The sequence below is a fragment of the Orbicella faveolata genome, unplaced genomic scaffold (genome assembly GCF_042242905.1).
Source record: "Orbicella faveolata isolate gen_17 unplaced genomic scaffold, um_ofav_v1 contig_48, whole genome shotgun sequence".
Lineage (NCBI taxonomy): Eukaryota > Metazoa > Cnidaria > Anthozoa > Scleractinia > Merulinidae > Orbicella > Orbicella faveolata.
The window spans coordinates 6500001-6517666 of record NW_028301578.1 but is presented as its reverse complement, the minus strand read 5'-3'; the positions used below and the strand labels follow the sequence as shown (position 1 = coordinate 6517666).

General features: G+C 40.1%; 1 protein-coding gene and 2 pseudogenes across 1 annotated transcript in view; 2 read left to right on the top strand and 1 right to left on the bottom strand.

The window, feature by feature from the left end:
* Window positions 1-5512: 5512 nt before the first annotated feature.
* LOC149096198 (uncharacterized) lies at window positions 5513-7111 on the top strand (annotated as a pseudogene).
* Window positions 7112-10720: 3609 nt separating this feature from the next.
* On the top strand, window positions 10721-12226 carry LOC149096197 (uncharacterized; annotated as a pseudogene).
* Window positions 12227-16373: 4147 nt separating this feature from the next.
* LOC149096196 (uncharacterized) overlaps window positions 16374-17666 on the bottom strand; it is a 9984-nt gene continuing 8691 nt past the window's right edge. Inside the window, exon 10 of the mRNA XM_089280879.1 lies at window positions 16374-16960. Coding sequence (XP_089137005.1) covers window positions 16869-16960 — 92 coding nt within the window. The 3' untranslated portion in view covers window positions 16374-16868. The remainder of the gene's footprint in view (window positions 16961-17666) is intronic.

Sequence of the window (17666 nt, the reverse complement as noted above, 5' to 3'; positions counted from 1 at the left end):
CTATATGAAAAATAGCTTTAGTTTCAGTGGTGCAACTCTCTGGAACAGCCTACCCTGCAATCTCAGGATGATAAAAACCTTTAATCAATTTAAAAGCAAAGTTAGACACGGCATTCATGGAAAACAGGATTAGTTTAATATTTAAATTAGGATTTACTATTTCAATTTTTATTAATTAGTATTTAGCATGGACTGTTTATTAGTAGTTTATTAGTATTAATTTTTAAATATTAGTATTACCTGATGATTTTTAACCTTGTATAAAGAAATGTTAAATACATAAATAAATAAAGAAAGAAAGAAAGAAAGAAAATCTATCGACTGGAAAATTTTTGTACGAACGTCCTTAAACTTGAGCATTTTGACTTCGTTTGTCTACATTTTTATTGAAAATTTTTGACTTTGTTCGCCTAAAGTTTTCATTATAATTAACGACATCTTAAAAACCAAGTTAAGCGTTTTCGTTCAACCGCCGCTCAACTGATTGTGGCGTGTTAGGATCCTAATGGCCTTGTTTTCCTTTACCGTGTATTGTGAGAACTTCGTAGTCAATCACAAATAAACTTGTTTTAGCGCCCAAGTTGTTGTCGTCATGTTATAAAAGAATTGTTTCATGGTTTTAGCTGTTCGTATTTCGAGTTATGGATGCACTTAGGAAGTTTGGAGGGCACTCAAGAAGCTAGAGTTGCTCTCGGCTGTCGCCGCGAGCAACTCTTACGCTTCTTTCGTGCTCTCCAAGCTTCCCCCGCGCATCCAGAACTTGATATACACACGATAAGCATGAAACAATTCTTTATTACAAAATCTTATATCGACGGAACGCTCAAACGTTTCGCATGGGGCAATGAATGGGCTAATGCGAGGACGAACAGGCCGTCAGAAAGTATATGTAAGGGGAGGAAATCGCTTATGTTTGCAGGGAAAATAAAAAGGCATAAGAACAGGAAAGAAAATGAGAACCCGCAATACAGAGATTTGATTACTTGGCCAGGCGTCCACTACTAGCTTTGATGATTGGACAGGAAGAGATACTCTAGTTTTAGTATTTTCTCTTACAAGGATCACTGATCACTTCATGGATGTTTTCTACGGTCTCGCATATCCTTATGTAATTCCTAACCGTTGCGTTTAACAATATTTCTTAACAATACCAGTGGGCTTTAACTTAATTTTTCGCCTCTCTAGCTCTCCCTCTTCGTGCCTCTTTGTCAATGGGTTGGATGGGGAGGCTTGGAAACTATAGATTAACCGCTTGACGCGGGCTCATAAGCGTTAATTCATCACCATGGCGTAAGTAATTTATTCTGACGTGTGCAAATTAATTGCGCAGCTGATTTGGTGCGGCAGCACGCTTAAAAAAAGCTCGCTCAATAAATCTCGCTGAAGAACGAAAGAGGTTAGCTGAAAATGGGACTTATGGCAAGACAGTTCCTAATTTGCCTGGTTATCGGTTTATTTATCTGCGTTCTTCACCGCAAGGTGTTGTCACATCGAATGTCATATCGTAAGTATTGTTAACATTTTTTCTAGTGTGAAATCCTTCAGTTAAAAAAAACTTCCACCCATTTTACAATATGTTAAGTCTTATGCAAAGAAGAAAAACGTTTCAACTCCAAGCGCACGTGCATTTAATTAGAATAAATACATATTACATTTAGAAAACAGACTCAGTTAAGGAAATTTCATGCCTGTCGTTCAAACCGTTAAAAAGTTGAGAGCGCGCGGAGTTCAAAGCGCACGTACATTTAAACGTGGCGACGTTTTTTTCGTAGCCTGAGTAAGCTTGAGGAACAGTTATATGGTCGTTTCCTCGTAGAACTAACAATGTGATTTATATAAATTTTTGCCTCATTAGCTTTAAGTCTGGCCATAACATTTTTCTATCTATAAAAAGAGTACGAAATGCGAAATCCTTAGAACGGCTTCCACCGAGCTCCTTTCCTTACTTGTTACTCGGGCTTCCGTAGGAGAGCCCGAGTCATAACGTGCAAACGTTTTGGTCGCCAAAAAGGGGGTCATGGTCCCAGGCGTTCCATGCGTAGACAATGGAGACTGGGACGAGAAACGCGAGATTGCTCGCTCTTCGGGAGAGAACGCGGTGTTTTGCGAAGAAAGTTTTGGTGAGAATCGCGCCTTAAAACGTTCATCTCACATACAAAGATGTCGATCGTTTTTGGAAAGGGTCGGCCAGCCAGGTAAGCAAAGGTCAAGCTCGAAACGTTCTTGTGAGATAACAATTGAGCCGATCGCGGCTCAATTGTTATCATTATAAACATGTGACTTGTTTCTTACACCGCGCAAGAAATTTCGATCTCCAAATTTGTAAAGACATAAGTGAACTTTAGTTCACCCCTTGTATTTCCGGAAAGCGCGCCTTCCCCTAAGTCTAAAAAACGCTACTGCCCTTGCAAGAGCACCATAAAAAATCACATGTGCAATGCAGTTATCAAACAGCGTTTGGCAAAGGTTGACCAGGCGAGCGTCATTGAAAAAATCAAAGTTTAGCGAGCTGAAAACGAGGGAGCTTTTTTCGAATTTCGTCTCTCTGTTGACCCAGAATTCAAGGATGCCGCTGTGGACAGTGAAAGCAGTGTTGAAGAAGGCGAACTGGAAGACGACGATCTGGAGAAAATGAAAGTGGACGATAGCACCTTGAATAAAGGCCTGCTATTCGTCCACCGGACGAGCTGCCAACGACGTTTCCTTAACAGATACCGGAATGAGCTGTCCCTTTTAGGTGACATCTATAGTACAACGAAATATTCTCTGCCCTTCTATTTCCCCGTTGTAAATACGAATATGGAATACAAAGTCGTAGTTTCGTTTGTAACACAATGGGAGACCACTGATGCTGTTAAAGAGGCTTTGTCTGTCATTAAGAAGTGGAATCCTGATTGGGCTCCAAAACACTTCATGGTTGATTATGCTGAAGAAGAGATTTCGGAAGTGGAAGATCTTTTTCCCAGGTACCTTTGAAATGAGTGGAAATTGGTAATATCGTGAGGTTTCTTTTGTTTGTTTGTTTGTTTGTTTGTTTTGTTCTTGTTGTTTGTTGAAATATACTTTAGGAACATCCCTGGTCATAAAATAGCTTAGGAACAGCGCATACAGAAGAAAAACAGTTCAGCGCATGCCCGCAATTGCAATAATGTGTAGATCGACGTGTTGATCGAGACTGCCTTATATTTCACAATAAAACTAATTCTCTTTTATTAGAATGTCTGGTCTACATATGTGACTTTCATAGAAAGCAAGCGTAGGAGCGTTGCCTGTCAAAAATCAGCAACGGAATGAGCCATTTAAAGACGAAAGCCCTAGCTGCAATGAGAAGGATTGCCCGTGCAAGCACAGTTGAGGTGGTCGAGGAGAAGGTGCAGCTACGTAAAGACGACGAAGAACTTTGGGGACAGTCTCTCTTTAGAAAAAGGTTTGAAAAAACTAGGCTGAGACAATACGAGGCCCATTTAACTCCATTGTCCGTTGTACAATACAATTTTTCCCCACTGTTTGTTAGTGTAAGTTTACCTCTGGCGACCTGAATTCATTGTTTCATTTTTAAGGGTATATCTCTTCAACATTTTCCAGATTCAAGACAAGTCGGAAAACGGAATTTATTCAAAGTGATATGTATGACTACCGGGTAATGTTAGTTCTGAAAAGAACTGTCGTTGGTGACTTATGTCTCGACATACTAAGCGGAAGTCTTTTTCAGAGTCAAGCGACTCACTTGACTCTGAAGATGATAACAGTTCCTTTCCAGACAAACCATCATCTGGATGATCACCCTAGATGAACTACTGATACTCCTGGGTTCAAACTGGTTCCTATAAACTGGACTACCTAGTAAGGCATGCGCTAAAATAAGAACTACATGCCTGTGGCGTTTTGTTTCTCATCACATTCTACGCGTAATCCGCTACAACAAAACTACACCAGGTTTATACTCATTCTTTTTGTTTCTGTTTTTCAGCGCTGGGTTTGGGCATACCGCAAAGACAGAATACTTCTCAATGTCAACACCAACAATGGCTCCGAACGCCAAAACTTGGGTTTTAAATCAGACTGATTTGTTGGGAAGACAGAACTCTTCCTTGAGTACCATGCTAAGCATTCTGATATAGGAGTTTCTCCCAGAAAGCTGCGACAGGCAATACACTAGTTAAAAGTCATAATATCAGTCTGTAATATCACGTCGTTTAAGTTGCTTGTGTCCGTACGCCTGTAAGTAAGAATCCCGGCCCACAATTTTTTTTTTTCGAAATTGCCTCTTCTGTTTTGTTCACTGGGTCATTCCAGAGGTCAAACCACCTCTTATTTTCCCTCCACGGTAACAAAAAACAAGTAATGGGAAATTAGCGTTTTAACCATTGGCGGGCCGTACAAGAGCTTTGAAAAAGAAGTTCTGTTCAGCAACGGTCTGAGGGTAATCACCTCCAGCAGTTTTCACCTTTTAGGCGCATATATCAAAAACATTAGTACAAGTGGCATCAGTAATAACTGATAGAAACGAATAATAAATTGATTAGCCAGTGACCTGTCATTGATTTAAGGATTGATTGATTATCAATTAGTTAATGATTACTCATTTATGTGTCGGCTTGGTTAAATAAATTTACCTCGAGTTTCAGAAAAAAAATCGTTTCTGTAGTTTTACTCGCAACAGATATGTCGAAAACAATGTTAGACTTCCAGTCAGTACCACCAGTAAAATGCTGATGTGCCTCATTATCTCCACGACCGTCCTCCCTCGCTTATCAATAACTACTTGGATAGGCTGTCTTCAGCTGTCGAGATAGGGCAAGAATGCATTCAAGTGAGAGATGAAGAACGAGGCACATTTAAAGTTAAAAGCTTGGATCCCAACACCCAGGGTTGCTGGTATTGCTTGTCGTTTGGTGACGATGAAAGAATGCCACATTGTGAATGCGTTGATTGGGAGAAGCACCGCCTTCCTTGAAAGCTTTTCTCAGCTGTGTTTAGGTATTTCAAAGGTTGGAGATTTGACAAATTCCCTGCGCATTGCAGAGAATCTCCTTTGTTAACTTTGGAACATGTTGTCGTGTTTCGTAAAGAGCCAATTGCTAAAATTGATGAGGGAGAGGAAACGGAAGATGCGATACCGGAAAACAAGGTTCATGGCTCAAATGTGACTTTCGATGAAGAGCCTTCAAAACTTCCCGATAAACTGAAATCACGTAAAACGTGGAACACAAAGTGCAAAGAACCCACAAAAGAAGTCATATCATTAACTCACATCAGTGTGGATGACACTGAAAGCTTGAAGGAATTGTGCAGCCTTGTACATGATTGTATTAATATCTTGAGTAATGCTGCCCAGAAGGAAGAAGGCCTGGTCTTAGAAAAGCCGCCAACTAAGGGTACTTCCAAGTCAAGTACATCCAAGTCAAGTACATCCGAGTCGAGTATACTTCCAAGTATACTTCCAAGTCAGGAAGTTCAAGTAGCTTTAAGGAGATCCCAACAGCGAAAAGCCGAAACCCGTTATCTGGACGGCATGGTGAAAGGGCCGAGATAATGAAAAGAAAGTTTAAAGTTAATGTTGATGCGACAGCAGGACAACCCGTCCCTAAGCGTGGCAAAAAGGGTGTGAGTAAATGTGTTATTGAAAGTGAAACTGTATCAATGGATTTAGATTACAAAGCTGATCCAGTTACATCTGATCCTAACCCTGTACCAAATTCAACTACTCCCACTGGGGTACTGGAAGCTGAATCCACTACATGTACTAAACCTAATGTTAACCCTGGCGTTCAAGCTGCTCCAAAACCGCAGAGCCAACCTACAGGAGACCCCGACACCCACTGCACTGCAGTATTACCAGCCACTCGCACTGCAGTACCACCAGCTACTCCCACTTCAGTACCACCAGCTACTCCCACTGTAGTACCACGAGCTGCTCCCACTGCAGTACCACCAGCTACTCCCACTTCAGTACCACCAGTTACTCCCACTGCAGTACCACCAGCTACTCCCACCGCAGCACCAACCGCTACTCCCACTTCAGCACCACCAGCTACTCCCACTGCAGTAGCACCAGCTACTCCCACTGCAGTAGCACCAGCTACTCTTACTGCAGTACCACCAACTACTCCTACTACAGTAGCACCAGCAACGCCCACTTCAGTACCACCAGCTGCTCCAAGCTCTGTCCCTTCCAGCACAACCAGTCCTATTATTATAGACGATAATTCTCCTGATCCTCGTTCATGGGTCAAAATTAAAAACTGCTGTCCTGATGATCCTGATTATAAACTTGTTCTCTACCCTGAAAGCAAAGCAAGCATCGTAAAAGAGAACTACTGGCTTGCTGATTCAGAAATCCATGTAGGGCACTGCTTCTAAAGAGAGATTGTCCTTACGTAGATGGCCGTTATGAACCAGCAATAAGAGGTTCAGTTGTTGTGCCTTCAACATCAGAGTTCGTACAGATTCTGAACACAGTGTCTCACTTGGTGTGCCTTAGTACAATTGCAACAACACCTGGCACTGGAACAGTCAAAATCTTTGGTAGCATGTATCAAAAGCCCAATTTAATTCCAGTAGGACACGCTTGTCGTATGCTGATGTATCCCATTTCTACAGTCAATTTCATTAAAGACAAGGTCCAGAGACAAGTGGGTGCCAATGACTGTGGCTTATTTTCACTGGCCTTTGCAACTGATCATGGTTTGGACCCTGCCCATCTAAGGTATGATCAAGGATCTATGCGGCAACACTATGTTAACTGCCTAGAAAATGGAGCGATGGTGCCATTTCCCAGAACAACACGAAGGGTACCTTTTCATTTGAGCTGCAACAAATCTGCTGTTGTTATTTACTGCGTATGTAGACTGCCATATGATAAAGGTGAATATGTCCAGGGCAGCTTCAAATGCAAAGCATGGTATCATCCCGCATGTGTTAATGTACCAGCATTGGCAGTAAACAGTGGTAGAAAATGGAGATGTAGCAGAAGCAAAGACGCTGCAAAACGTTAAGCAGTACCGCTTAGAAAAATCTGACTGAACGGTATTGGCATTACATGTACGTAGATATATTCCAATAAATTTAACACTTCAAAATCTCTCCCAGACACCCCCACCCCCCAACCCTCCCCCCTCCCCTATGCATTTGACATTTAAATTTTCAGTTTATCAAATGCCCCTGCCCCGCACCTTGGACATACTTGGAATAAAAATGACTGTGAGAAATAGGAACTTTTGTGATTATCACATGGAGATAAAATTTTAATATACTGTAATGAAATTGATATAGTGGTTGCACGAACTAAAGTGCGCGTGCTAAGATGTATAGCGGTTATATTTGAATGTATGTCCGCACAAGTTGTAAGGCTAAGAGACGGTTATATGGCGAGTACAGAGTGCGCAATGTACTCGTAATACAGGACATATAAGAGAATCACGTTATGTAGTAGCCGGTGTGTGTGAGTAGACTTGCCGTGTACAAGCAAGCTGAACGTGAGGATGTCGAGTAATTAAACCGTTGGCTGTTGGACTCTTTGATTGGAAGTTGTTGTCGCTCGCGCGCGTTGCATTTGGTGTCAGAAGTGGGATCGAAGCACGACCAAAGTCAGCTGAAGTGCAGGTCAGATCGTTTTGTTCTGGTATAGATAGTTGTCCTGCGAACGGCTGTTGTGTGGTGCTGTAGTTAAGCTACACGACGAGATATTTTTACTTGTAGTGACGTGCTGGTTGCTACGAAACACTTTAATTTATGTGGTAGCTGCCGTTGTTTGGTCGTTAAAAAATCTATTTTAGGACATTGTTTATTGGTTGCCGTTGTTAGTTGGGGTTGCCGTTAGTTGCTGGCGTGATCCAGGCGACCGTTAAAGTTTAGTTTAGTAGCGTTGATTGAACATTGAGCTCCTTTAGGATGGCCGCGGCTGATCGGAGTTATTGCGAAGTCCAGTTGGGTGCGGAAGAAAATTATTGTGGCGAGAAACGAACAGGGGAATTGAGAAGAATTCGAACGATCTGTTTCCCTATAATTTATAAGATACTTTGAATAAATATGGACAAATTCGAATAAATAAATATGAAAATTAAAAGATGAAAATAAGAAGAAAAGACTTTAGGCAGAGTTCTGAGTTCTGCAGTGACTGATATCACCTTGGATGGGGAAGAAAAAAAAAAAGATAAAAAAAAGAAAAGAAATCATTGCAACACTGGGTATTGCGTACCTGTAACCCAACCAAGTGCCAACTCCGCTGAACACGGCTTAAGGTGGCTGAACACAGTTTTTGATACCTGTGTTTGATTCACCTTTTTCTATAAAAGCCTTGTTCCCACGGTCGCCAAAAATGGCAGCAACCAAGTAAACAACACAAGCTTTGGTTTTTTAATCGTTAAGCTGACGTATGTGTAGAAAATCTAGTCATTAGATTTTCTTTATATTTTGCATGCAGCAAACTTGTAACGATACTCACAAGTCAACAACATTTTGATAATAATTTAACAGAGGGATCTTTAATTATCCCTTGTTGAAGGTTTAGTGGAATATCTAGAATTTCCTTTGCTAAAGTTCAGTTTTTTTCGATACTCCAGTTACTTATTTCCTAAAGTACTTTCGTGCCAAATTTCGCGAAATTCTAATGAGTGGTTCTCGAGAAATAGGCATATTCCCGAGATAGCAATTTTCTATTCAATCGTAATTTCTTGACTTTCTACTCATGCGCTGCATTTCACTAAGTTCTTTCGGTAACAACGAAAAAGCTGAGAACTGCTGGGTTCCTTGCATTGTTACCTTTTCTAACATATCTTTGTAATAAAAGATTAGAACTATCAATACACTGCGTTCTATTATAGAGAAAAATAACACAGAGAGCGGATGTTGAGTAAATAAAATGATCGCTCAATCGAGGGCATGTTTGTTTTTTGCAGACATTGTGCGCGCGCTGAATCGTATTGGCAAAAGTGCGCGCGAAAACTGTGTTCGGCCACCTTAACTACACTTATCAGACGAGTCGCGGTGCTGTCTTTGTGGTGAAATGGTTCCACGTTAAACACAGTATTATATTTCTACGATCTCTCAGAAGATAAAAAAAATAGTAATAAATAAAGAAAAAAACAAATTTTGAAGCCCACTAAAATTACGATCGTAAATACCACAATGAAGATCAGTTTTAGGTCTCATGAAAGATAAATAATTATAACATACCATGCGGTAGTCCTATCTAATTTCTATTGAGCCATCAGGAACAAAATCTCTACGTAAGCACGGCCGTGCGTCTGATAAGATGTCATGTGCAGTTTCAATTTACCTGCAAAATTTCCGTCGACTTTAGTGGAAGTTCCTTTTGTTTAAGTTTCCGCAATGTGAAGATTATTCTGAACAATCCAAATTCTACTTCGAGCCTTTAACTTTTCCCAAGCTAAGATGTTTACTTAAACGTGAGTATTTTGACTTTGTTTGTCTACATTTTCATCCAGTATTTTTGACTTTGCCTGCCTACATTTTCATTATAATTAATTCGAAGAAGCGAATTTTTCATCGCCAATTTTAGAAACCAAGTTAAGCGTTTTCGCTCAACCGTTGCTCATCTGATTGTGGCGTGTTAGGATCCTAATGGCCTTTGGTTTTCTTCACCGTGCATTGTGAGAACTTTGCAGTCAATCACAAATAAACATGTATTACCGCCTAAGCTGTTGTCGCCATGTTATAAAAAAATTGGTTCATGCTTTTAGCTGTGCGTATATCGAGTTATGGATGCACTTGGGAAGTTTGGAGAGCACTCAAGAAGCTAGAGTTGCTCTCGGCTGTCGCCTCGAGCAACTCTTACGCTTCTTTTGTGCTCTCCAAACTTCCCACGTGCATCCATAACTCGATATACGTACACTTAGCATATACGTACATATACGTACTCACGTATACGTGCACATAGCGCTCGCTGGTCCTACCTAATTCGTATTGAGCCATCATGAACGATCTGTGCGTATATAAGCTGACCTGTGCAGTATTAATTTAGCTGCAATATTTTCTTTGAGTTCAGTGCAAGTTCCTTTTTTTTCGGCAATGTGAAGATTATTGTGAACAATCAAAACTCTACTTAGAGCCTTTGACTTTTGCCAAGCTTAGATGTTTACTTTTAAAAGGACGTTCACGCTAATTGTTTCTGTTCATCCTTACTGCGCACACAAATTCTCACGCCATATCATACATGAGAGCGCGCGCTAAGTAATAAAATGAACAATGATAGGGCAGATGGCCATTGCTATAGCTTTGCCTGAATTTAACTATCTTGAAAGTTCGGTGATGCCTTTGTTTCTTTTGATGGATCATTTTCCCACCGATTTTCGATGTTTAGCGAAAAAATTAAGAAAATCTATTGACTAGAAGTTTGAATTTTTTGCAAAATGCACCATCAAATTCCGTTCTCTTTAGCTCTTCGTTTCTCTGTGCGACGGTTCCAAATGCCTCTTGAACGGTTAAGTTTTGTGAAAACCTTGGTAACATTTCGAATTATTTACGCAACAGACCCACTTCTACAAAATATGACTAAGATCGTTTGCCTCCGTTGACTCACCTTCGAAATTTTTAACTATAAGCCCCTGTAGACCATGCTGAATTACGTGCGCCAATTTTTCAAAATCAGGGTAGTTTTCCGCACACTTTATCTCTGAAACGAAGTTGGTGACCCCCAACTTTTTTACATTTCTGACACAAGTATTTCATTATCTGACTGCAGTAAAAATTTAGCATAATGGCGGCGAGACGTTTGACATGTGCTCCGAAAGAAAGTTCATTTTCTTCCTCGAATACGTTGCGAAAGTCATCTTCTTTGCCGGATATTTCAATGTTATGTACTAATCCAACGAATGACGGCAGTTTTCTTGTGTAAGATACTCATCCCTGCGAATATCTTGTTGAATCTGGCAATGGTGGGACGAGTAACAACGAACAACTACTTCGAACAGCCCTAAAAGGAAAAGAACTTAAAAACCTTAGCCTTAAAGAACTCAAGTCTGAACTTGACATGCGAGGTTTAACTAAAGCAGGGAATAAAGCCGCTTTGTCTGAGAGACTGAAGGCAGCGATTTTGAACGAGGACTCTCGCCCGAGTCCTACCAACAAGAGCGTTGCTAAAGACATCGAGGCTGTCAAGACTAATGATGATCAACCCGAGGTTAGAAATTGTCCATGTTATCATCGTCTCAGTCCTCTTATTGAAGATCTAAAATCTGAGATACGTGACATCAAACAAAAAATGTCCTGCTCGGATGATCGTCCTGCTGAAGCAGGTTTGGAGTCGCCGTTCAAAAGGTTTAAAGAAGAAAACGACTATTTACGTACACAGATGGCCGCCATGAGCGAACGTTACGACCGTATAAAAGAGGAGCGAGATTCCTTAAAACTCGTTGCTTCAATTATTTCCAAAGATCTGTACCAACAAAGCCGAGAGAACATTTCGGATAATACGCCATCATCGGCAAATTTGCTTAGTTCAAAGTCATTAATTCAAGATGAAATTAAGGATCAAGAGTCTCAGGAGAACATTAATGACTGGAAAACTGTTAAAACTGGTGTTAACAAGAAACAAAGAAGGTCCTCAACTGGAACGAAATCTAAATATACCTCCACGAACAACAAGCCTAACCCTACCGACAGTGAGGCTTCAGCACAGAATGACGAGCGGATAACAGTTGTTGTCGGAGACTCGCTCATAAAGAATGTTCATGGTATAAAAGTTGCTAAAGCCGTGGGTCACCGAGTAGTTGTCAAGCCATTCCCTGGAGCTAACATTCATGACATGAAATCACAAATTATTCCTACGATTGAAAGATCCCCCGACCAAATTTGTTTGCATGTGGGCACCAATCATTTGAGATCTTCTCCGCCGAATGACGTCGCGGATGCTATTGTTAACTTAGCCAGAGAAATTGAGGGTGCGTGTGAGGCAGAGATAATCGTATCTGATCTAACAACAAGGAACGATGCCTACGGTGATGCAGTCAAAGCTGTTAACCGACGCCTGAAGCAATTTTGTAAGCAAAACGATTGGAAACACGTAAGCCACTCAAACATTACCTCAAAGGAACTTAACAAAGGCGGACTCCACTTAAATAAAGAAGGTAACGAACTGTTGCAAAGAAATTTTATACATTTTTTAAGGAATAATTGATCCCCGAGTTCCATGAATGTCGAGTCTAATGTTTCAACAAATTTGTTGGATCCTGTTTTAATTAATGAAAATAATCATACCTCTTCCCCAACGGCCACTTTTTCAAATATCTCTTATTCTTTACCGCCTGGACGCGGTTTTAAAATTGCCGGTTTAAATATCAATAGTCTTACAAAGCATATTGATGAACTTAGAATTCTTCTTGATGATTATTCTATTCATATTCTCTCACTTAACGAAATCAAACTTGATGAATCTATCAAAAGTTGTGAGCTCCATATTCCAGGCTATGAATTAATTCGTCGCGATAAAGATAGAAATGGTGGAGGTGTGTGCTTCTACTTAGAAACTTCGATTAATTTTGTGGTTCGTTCTGATTTGAATGTAGTTAACCTTGAAAATTTATGTCTAGAAATTCGTAAACCCAATTCAAAGCCATTTTTTGTAATCACTTGGTACAGACCTCCTTGTTCCTCGATAGAGTCATTTTCGTATTATGAATCACTTGTCGGTAAATTAGATTCCCTTGGCTTTGAATATTACTTAGTAGACGATTTTAACTGCAATTTGGCCTCTCCCCATTATGATACGAATACTCGTCGTTTATGTGAAATATCTGATTTATATGGGCTCCAACAACACATCACTGAACCGACCCGTATAACTGAATCCTCATCAACATTAATTGACTTAATCTATACGAACTATGTTGACAGGGTAGTCTGCTCCGCTGTCTCTCATATTGGCATCAGCGATCATAGCCTTATTTATGTTTATCGTAAACTATCTCCCGATTTCCCATCAAAGGGGCATTCTACCATATCTTACAGAAATTTTCAAAACTTTAATCGTTGAAAATTTCCCTAAAAGGGACAGCTCATTCCCGTATCTGTTAAGGAAACGTCGTTGGCAGCTCGTCCGGTGGACGAATAGCAGGCCTTTATTCAAGGTGCTATCGTCCACTTTCATTTCCTCCAGATCGTCGTCTTCCAGTTCGCCTTCTTCAACACTGCCTTCACTGTCCACAGCGGCATCCTTGAATTCTGGGTCAACAGAGAGACGAAATTCGAAAAAATCTCCCTCGTTTTCAGCTCGCTAAACTTTGATTTTTTCAATGACGCTCGCCTGGTCAACCTTTGCCAAACGCTGTTTGATAACTGCATTGCACATGTGATTTTTTATGGTGCTCTTGCAAGGGCAGAAGCGTTTTTTAGACTTAGGGGGAGGCGCGCTTTCCGGAAATAGACTATTCTTCACATACACATGGATGTGGCGTTTCATCTCGTTTACATCACGGAAACCATCCCAGGCTAAAGCTTGTATTCTTTCCAATATTCTTGGGTCGATTCTTTGAGATATTCCAGCCACCTGTAACCCAAAAGCAGAATTTTGTTTACTCCAGGATTCATTTTTCGTGTATTCTGTGACAAAATGTAGCGGTCGGGCGATGCCCTTCCACTTGTTTTGGCCTTTAACAAAGAGACATACCTGTCCTAAAAATGACTAGCGTTGTAGGAATCCCGTGAAAATTCAATATATACCCGGTTTTCTCCCCTCGCCTTTCCATTTGTAATGTCAGCCCTGAGTTTCCCAGAGGCCCTTTTTCTTCTTCTCTCCGTGTTTTCTGAGATCTTTATACAGAAAGAAAAAAAAAAAAGAAGTAAAAACAAATTTTGACTGCCTTCAAGTGATAAAGGATCTCTTGAACCTTATGCAAAATGGCTGCCATTGACATCTGTTATCTGGGCAAGTTTCTACAACCACGCACCGGGTAACATCAAAAAGAAGTGACATAATACACTACACTGAGACATTTCGGTACTTGTTTAAAATGGTAAAGTGTGACTTATTTAAATTTACAAGATTTGTATGGAAAAAAAATCACCACGGCCTGCCTTGCCTCATTTTTATGATTTTTAGATAATACATTTCCATGTAATTTACTCTAGTACCTAGAAAGGAATGTAGCTTTAATACTCCACACAGCGATTCCTTTTGACTTAATCTTTACGGTGAAGTTATTTATTTATGTTGACAAACGCTTCTTTTTCAAGGACAAAAAATAACTGAGGGCTTTTTTCATTGTGTGTTACCAGTTACACACGTTTACCGACCTACATCGTACGAGGGGTGAACTAAAGTTCACTTAAGTTTAAAGGGGCTATGTCATGGGTGATGCATCTTAATAAAGCTGGCCAATATTTCCAAATTTGTCCTTCTGTAATCCACCAACCTTCATCAGTTTTAACCATCCTTTGTAATTAGTTATCAAATCAGTGGTGTTTTCTTCCTTCAAAAAAACTACTTCTTTGGGACGCATCGTCTGACGTCATTGTTTTGAATATTTAATGAGGTCCTTTCGAGTCATTCCTTTCAACCGCGACCAAAATGTTGAGCATATATCTTAATGAATACGACATATGCTCAAAGTCTTGAGCATGTGACGTAATCCTGCCCCTTTTAACCCTTTGACGCCCAAGTAGCCATATATTAGCTGTGGTCATACTGCGCACTTTTGCCCTAGGTAAACTTGACTTGCTGACAGTTTTACCTAAGGAAAGTTAAGTTTAGAAGTGTGACCGACTTTTCCCAGTTAAATTTCCTAGAGAAAATTTTGTCCATTCAACCTTGAATATGTCAAGAGAACAATAGAATTTCCCTTGACAGTTACCCTACATGATTTGAAGGAGTAAACTGAAATCCCAGCGTAGTTAGCCAATAGATGCTTATCGGCAAACGCGCTGATGACAGATCTGATTTTATCGCGTCACGTTTTACTTGAAAAAGATCGACGTGCAAGTCTTTTGTCGCTTTTGTCGCGTGCGTGTCGGCGTGGGTCAGAGGAAGATGGCGTGGTTTAGATCGAGCGTGTAAGTCTGAATCATTTGCAATCAGTACACGTTTCATTTGGCTGAGTTTTCTCAAGATTTAGTTTCCTTGTTTGCTATAGCTTTTATTAATCGGCTTATAATATTTCGTTTCAGAAACCAGTATACTCATGGAGACGAACCGGACCCGATCTATAATAGCTTTCTTTTCAATCGGCTAAATAACAGGATTCAGGGCCTAGTGGAATGTTCCTACAAAATCAATTCACCCCGCCAACTTCACTTCATTCAACTTGACCAAGCACCGCTCCACCAGTTAGCGAAATTCCTTCAACGTCGAGCGTAGTTCAATCACCATCGAGCGAAATTCTTTCCACTTCACAATCCCTTGTAAATACCTAGATGTGATTTCCTTCAGTGTGACCTTTTCACCTGGGGAAAATGAAACCCAAGATAAATTTAGCTCGGGTGGACTCAGGTAAATTTTCCCTAGGTAAATCAGTTTTCTCTCGGGCAAAAGTGCGTGGTGTGACCTCAACTATTGCCACTTAATGGTCGTGCCCCTTGTACCACTTGTGACGTCATCAATTTAAATGTCATCAGATATCCTTGATAAGCAGATGGTAAAGCTAGGATAGATCTACCTGCGCAACAGTCGCTTTTGGAAATAGATGGCATTTTGACGTAGCAAATATAAAAACAACGTTATCAGTTTTGGTGCAAAAATGGTGGTAAAATGGCCCATTATACCTATAATTGATCAAGGTCCCATTTCCAGGCTTTGCTCTTAATTTACACCCAACTTTTTAGGACAGCCCGAAAGAATATGAAACGCAAAAGGTAGCGAGAGTAAAAGTCCCGAGAAAAAGGAAAGGAAAAAGGTCAGAAAAAAGTTTCGAGCAGGCAATCGCAGAAAAGTCCAAATTTTGGCTTATGCGCATGCACCAAATTGAAATATTCTACATTTTTGTACCTAATCTTAGAGAAATCTATCCGTTTGGGAAAAAAAATCGTTTTTTCAGTAAAACTAAGGCCCATTTAGCGTCATGGCAGCCAAAAAACTGACTTAAGGCTTAAAAACGACATTTTCTTGGTGTACCTTTGGGCTTGAAAGGGTTAACCTAGTTCCTAGGCTTTTTCTCCTCTGCCTCTTATAACGACTGGTGAGACACAGGAGAGAGAGCCTGGAAAAGAGGCTGATTTCCTGTGACAAATGGCTAACTCTCGAAAAGTCGGCTTCAGAAACATGTTACCATGGTTACTTTACGACCTTTACCACTGTAGCTTAATCAACTTAGTGTTCAACTTGCACGCCGACGCACCTCAACACTGGCTTTAGAAACTCGCCACAGTCTCACAACTTTTCGTTTTGCGGATTGGTGCGAAACACATCTGCAGACCCAAACTTTCGAAGAGAGACTTTTAATTGCATAAATACACTTTAAAAAACCAAATGCTAGTTTGAAACAGACGTTTCCTTTGGTTAAAAACACGGAAACTAAACTCATGCAATGAAATTATTTGTAAACAGCCATGAAAATATTTGTAAACAAACAGTATAGCAATATAAAATATTTCCATATCGTTCATGAGCCAAACAGAGACTTGAGAAATTTGTCATATACAAGTCTTTTATTCAATATGTAGATGTTTTGTCTTAAAAATAAATAGTGTTTTTCCTGTTTGAGCTTAACAAGTATTGCAGAAATTTGTAGGCCTTACAAGTCTTTTGTGACATCAAAACAGATTTTAATTGAGTTACTGAGATCCAGCTCATAAATCATCGAATTAAGCGTGTAAAGACTTTAACTTGTGGCAAGTTTACAGATATTATTTCAATTAATAAGAATTCAAAAGATTGCAGTTAGCAACAGCTAAGCAAGAAGCCAGAGCAGTTCCATTTATGCTGTGAGGGCCAGGCTCCCAAGCACACCAAGAATAAAGGTCCTTAGGTAGCCGCTGACCTGGGCGGAGCCTCCCTGGAGTCCTTTACCTAAATAAGGAAAAAGAAAACGAAAATCAGTCATGGAAAATTTGATGACTCATCTTAGTTCCTATTACTCCAGTATCAGAATAGAGTATTAAAACAAAAATGTGAGTTGGGAGAATTCAAATGATTTTTCCCATAATTTGCAGACGGCCCGTTTCTCGAAAGTCCTGGAATCTTTTTTCGGGTCTGCAAAGCCATTTTTAATTAATCTGTGTCTAAAAGCAAAGAGATCGTAGATGTAGTAATCATAAGGTTTGAGATTTTGCGACGGCTTTCTGGGTGCGAAAACTTTTCGGGACCGCCAAAAGGCCTCAAGCTGTGTAAACTCAGTGTTTTTCAGTATTTCTTAAATGCTTAAGGTTTGACAAATTAAAAAGACCACCAAAATAGCCTTTATGATTTATTGATCGATAGCGGGTTTACAATTCGTTTCATTGGCTAAATATAATGATTTTGAAATAGAAGCGATACTCGACAAAATCTCATGGCATGGTTAAATGCGAAATGCAAAAAACCATCTATCTTGTTACTGGTCTCCTTTAAAGCACAGCGGCTTTTAATAGGCCGGTATCTTCATTGGAGAGAACGATGGGAAAGATTTCCTTTAGAGTTAAAGGGTATATTGGATTTTACTAAAATGATTGCCTTGCATAGGGCTTGTGCATATGAAATTTGAATCGACCAATCAGGATTCAGCAGGCGAAAAAAA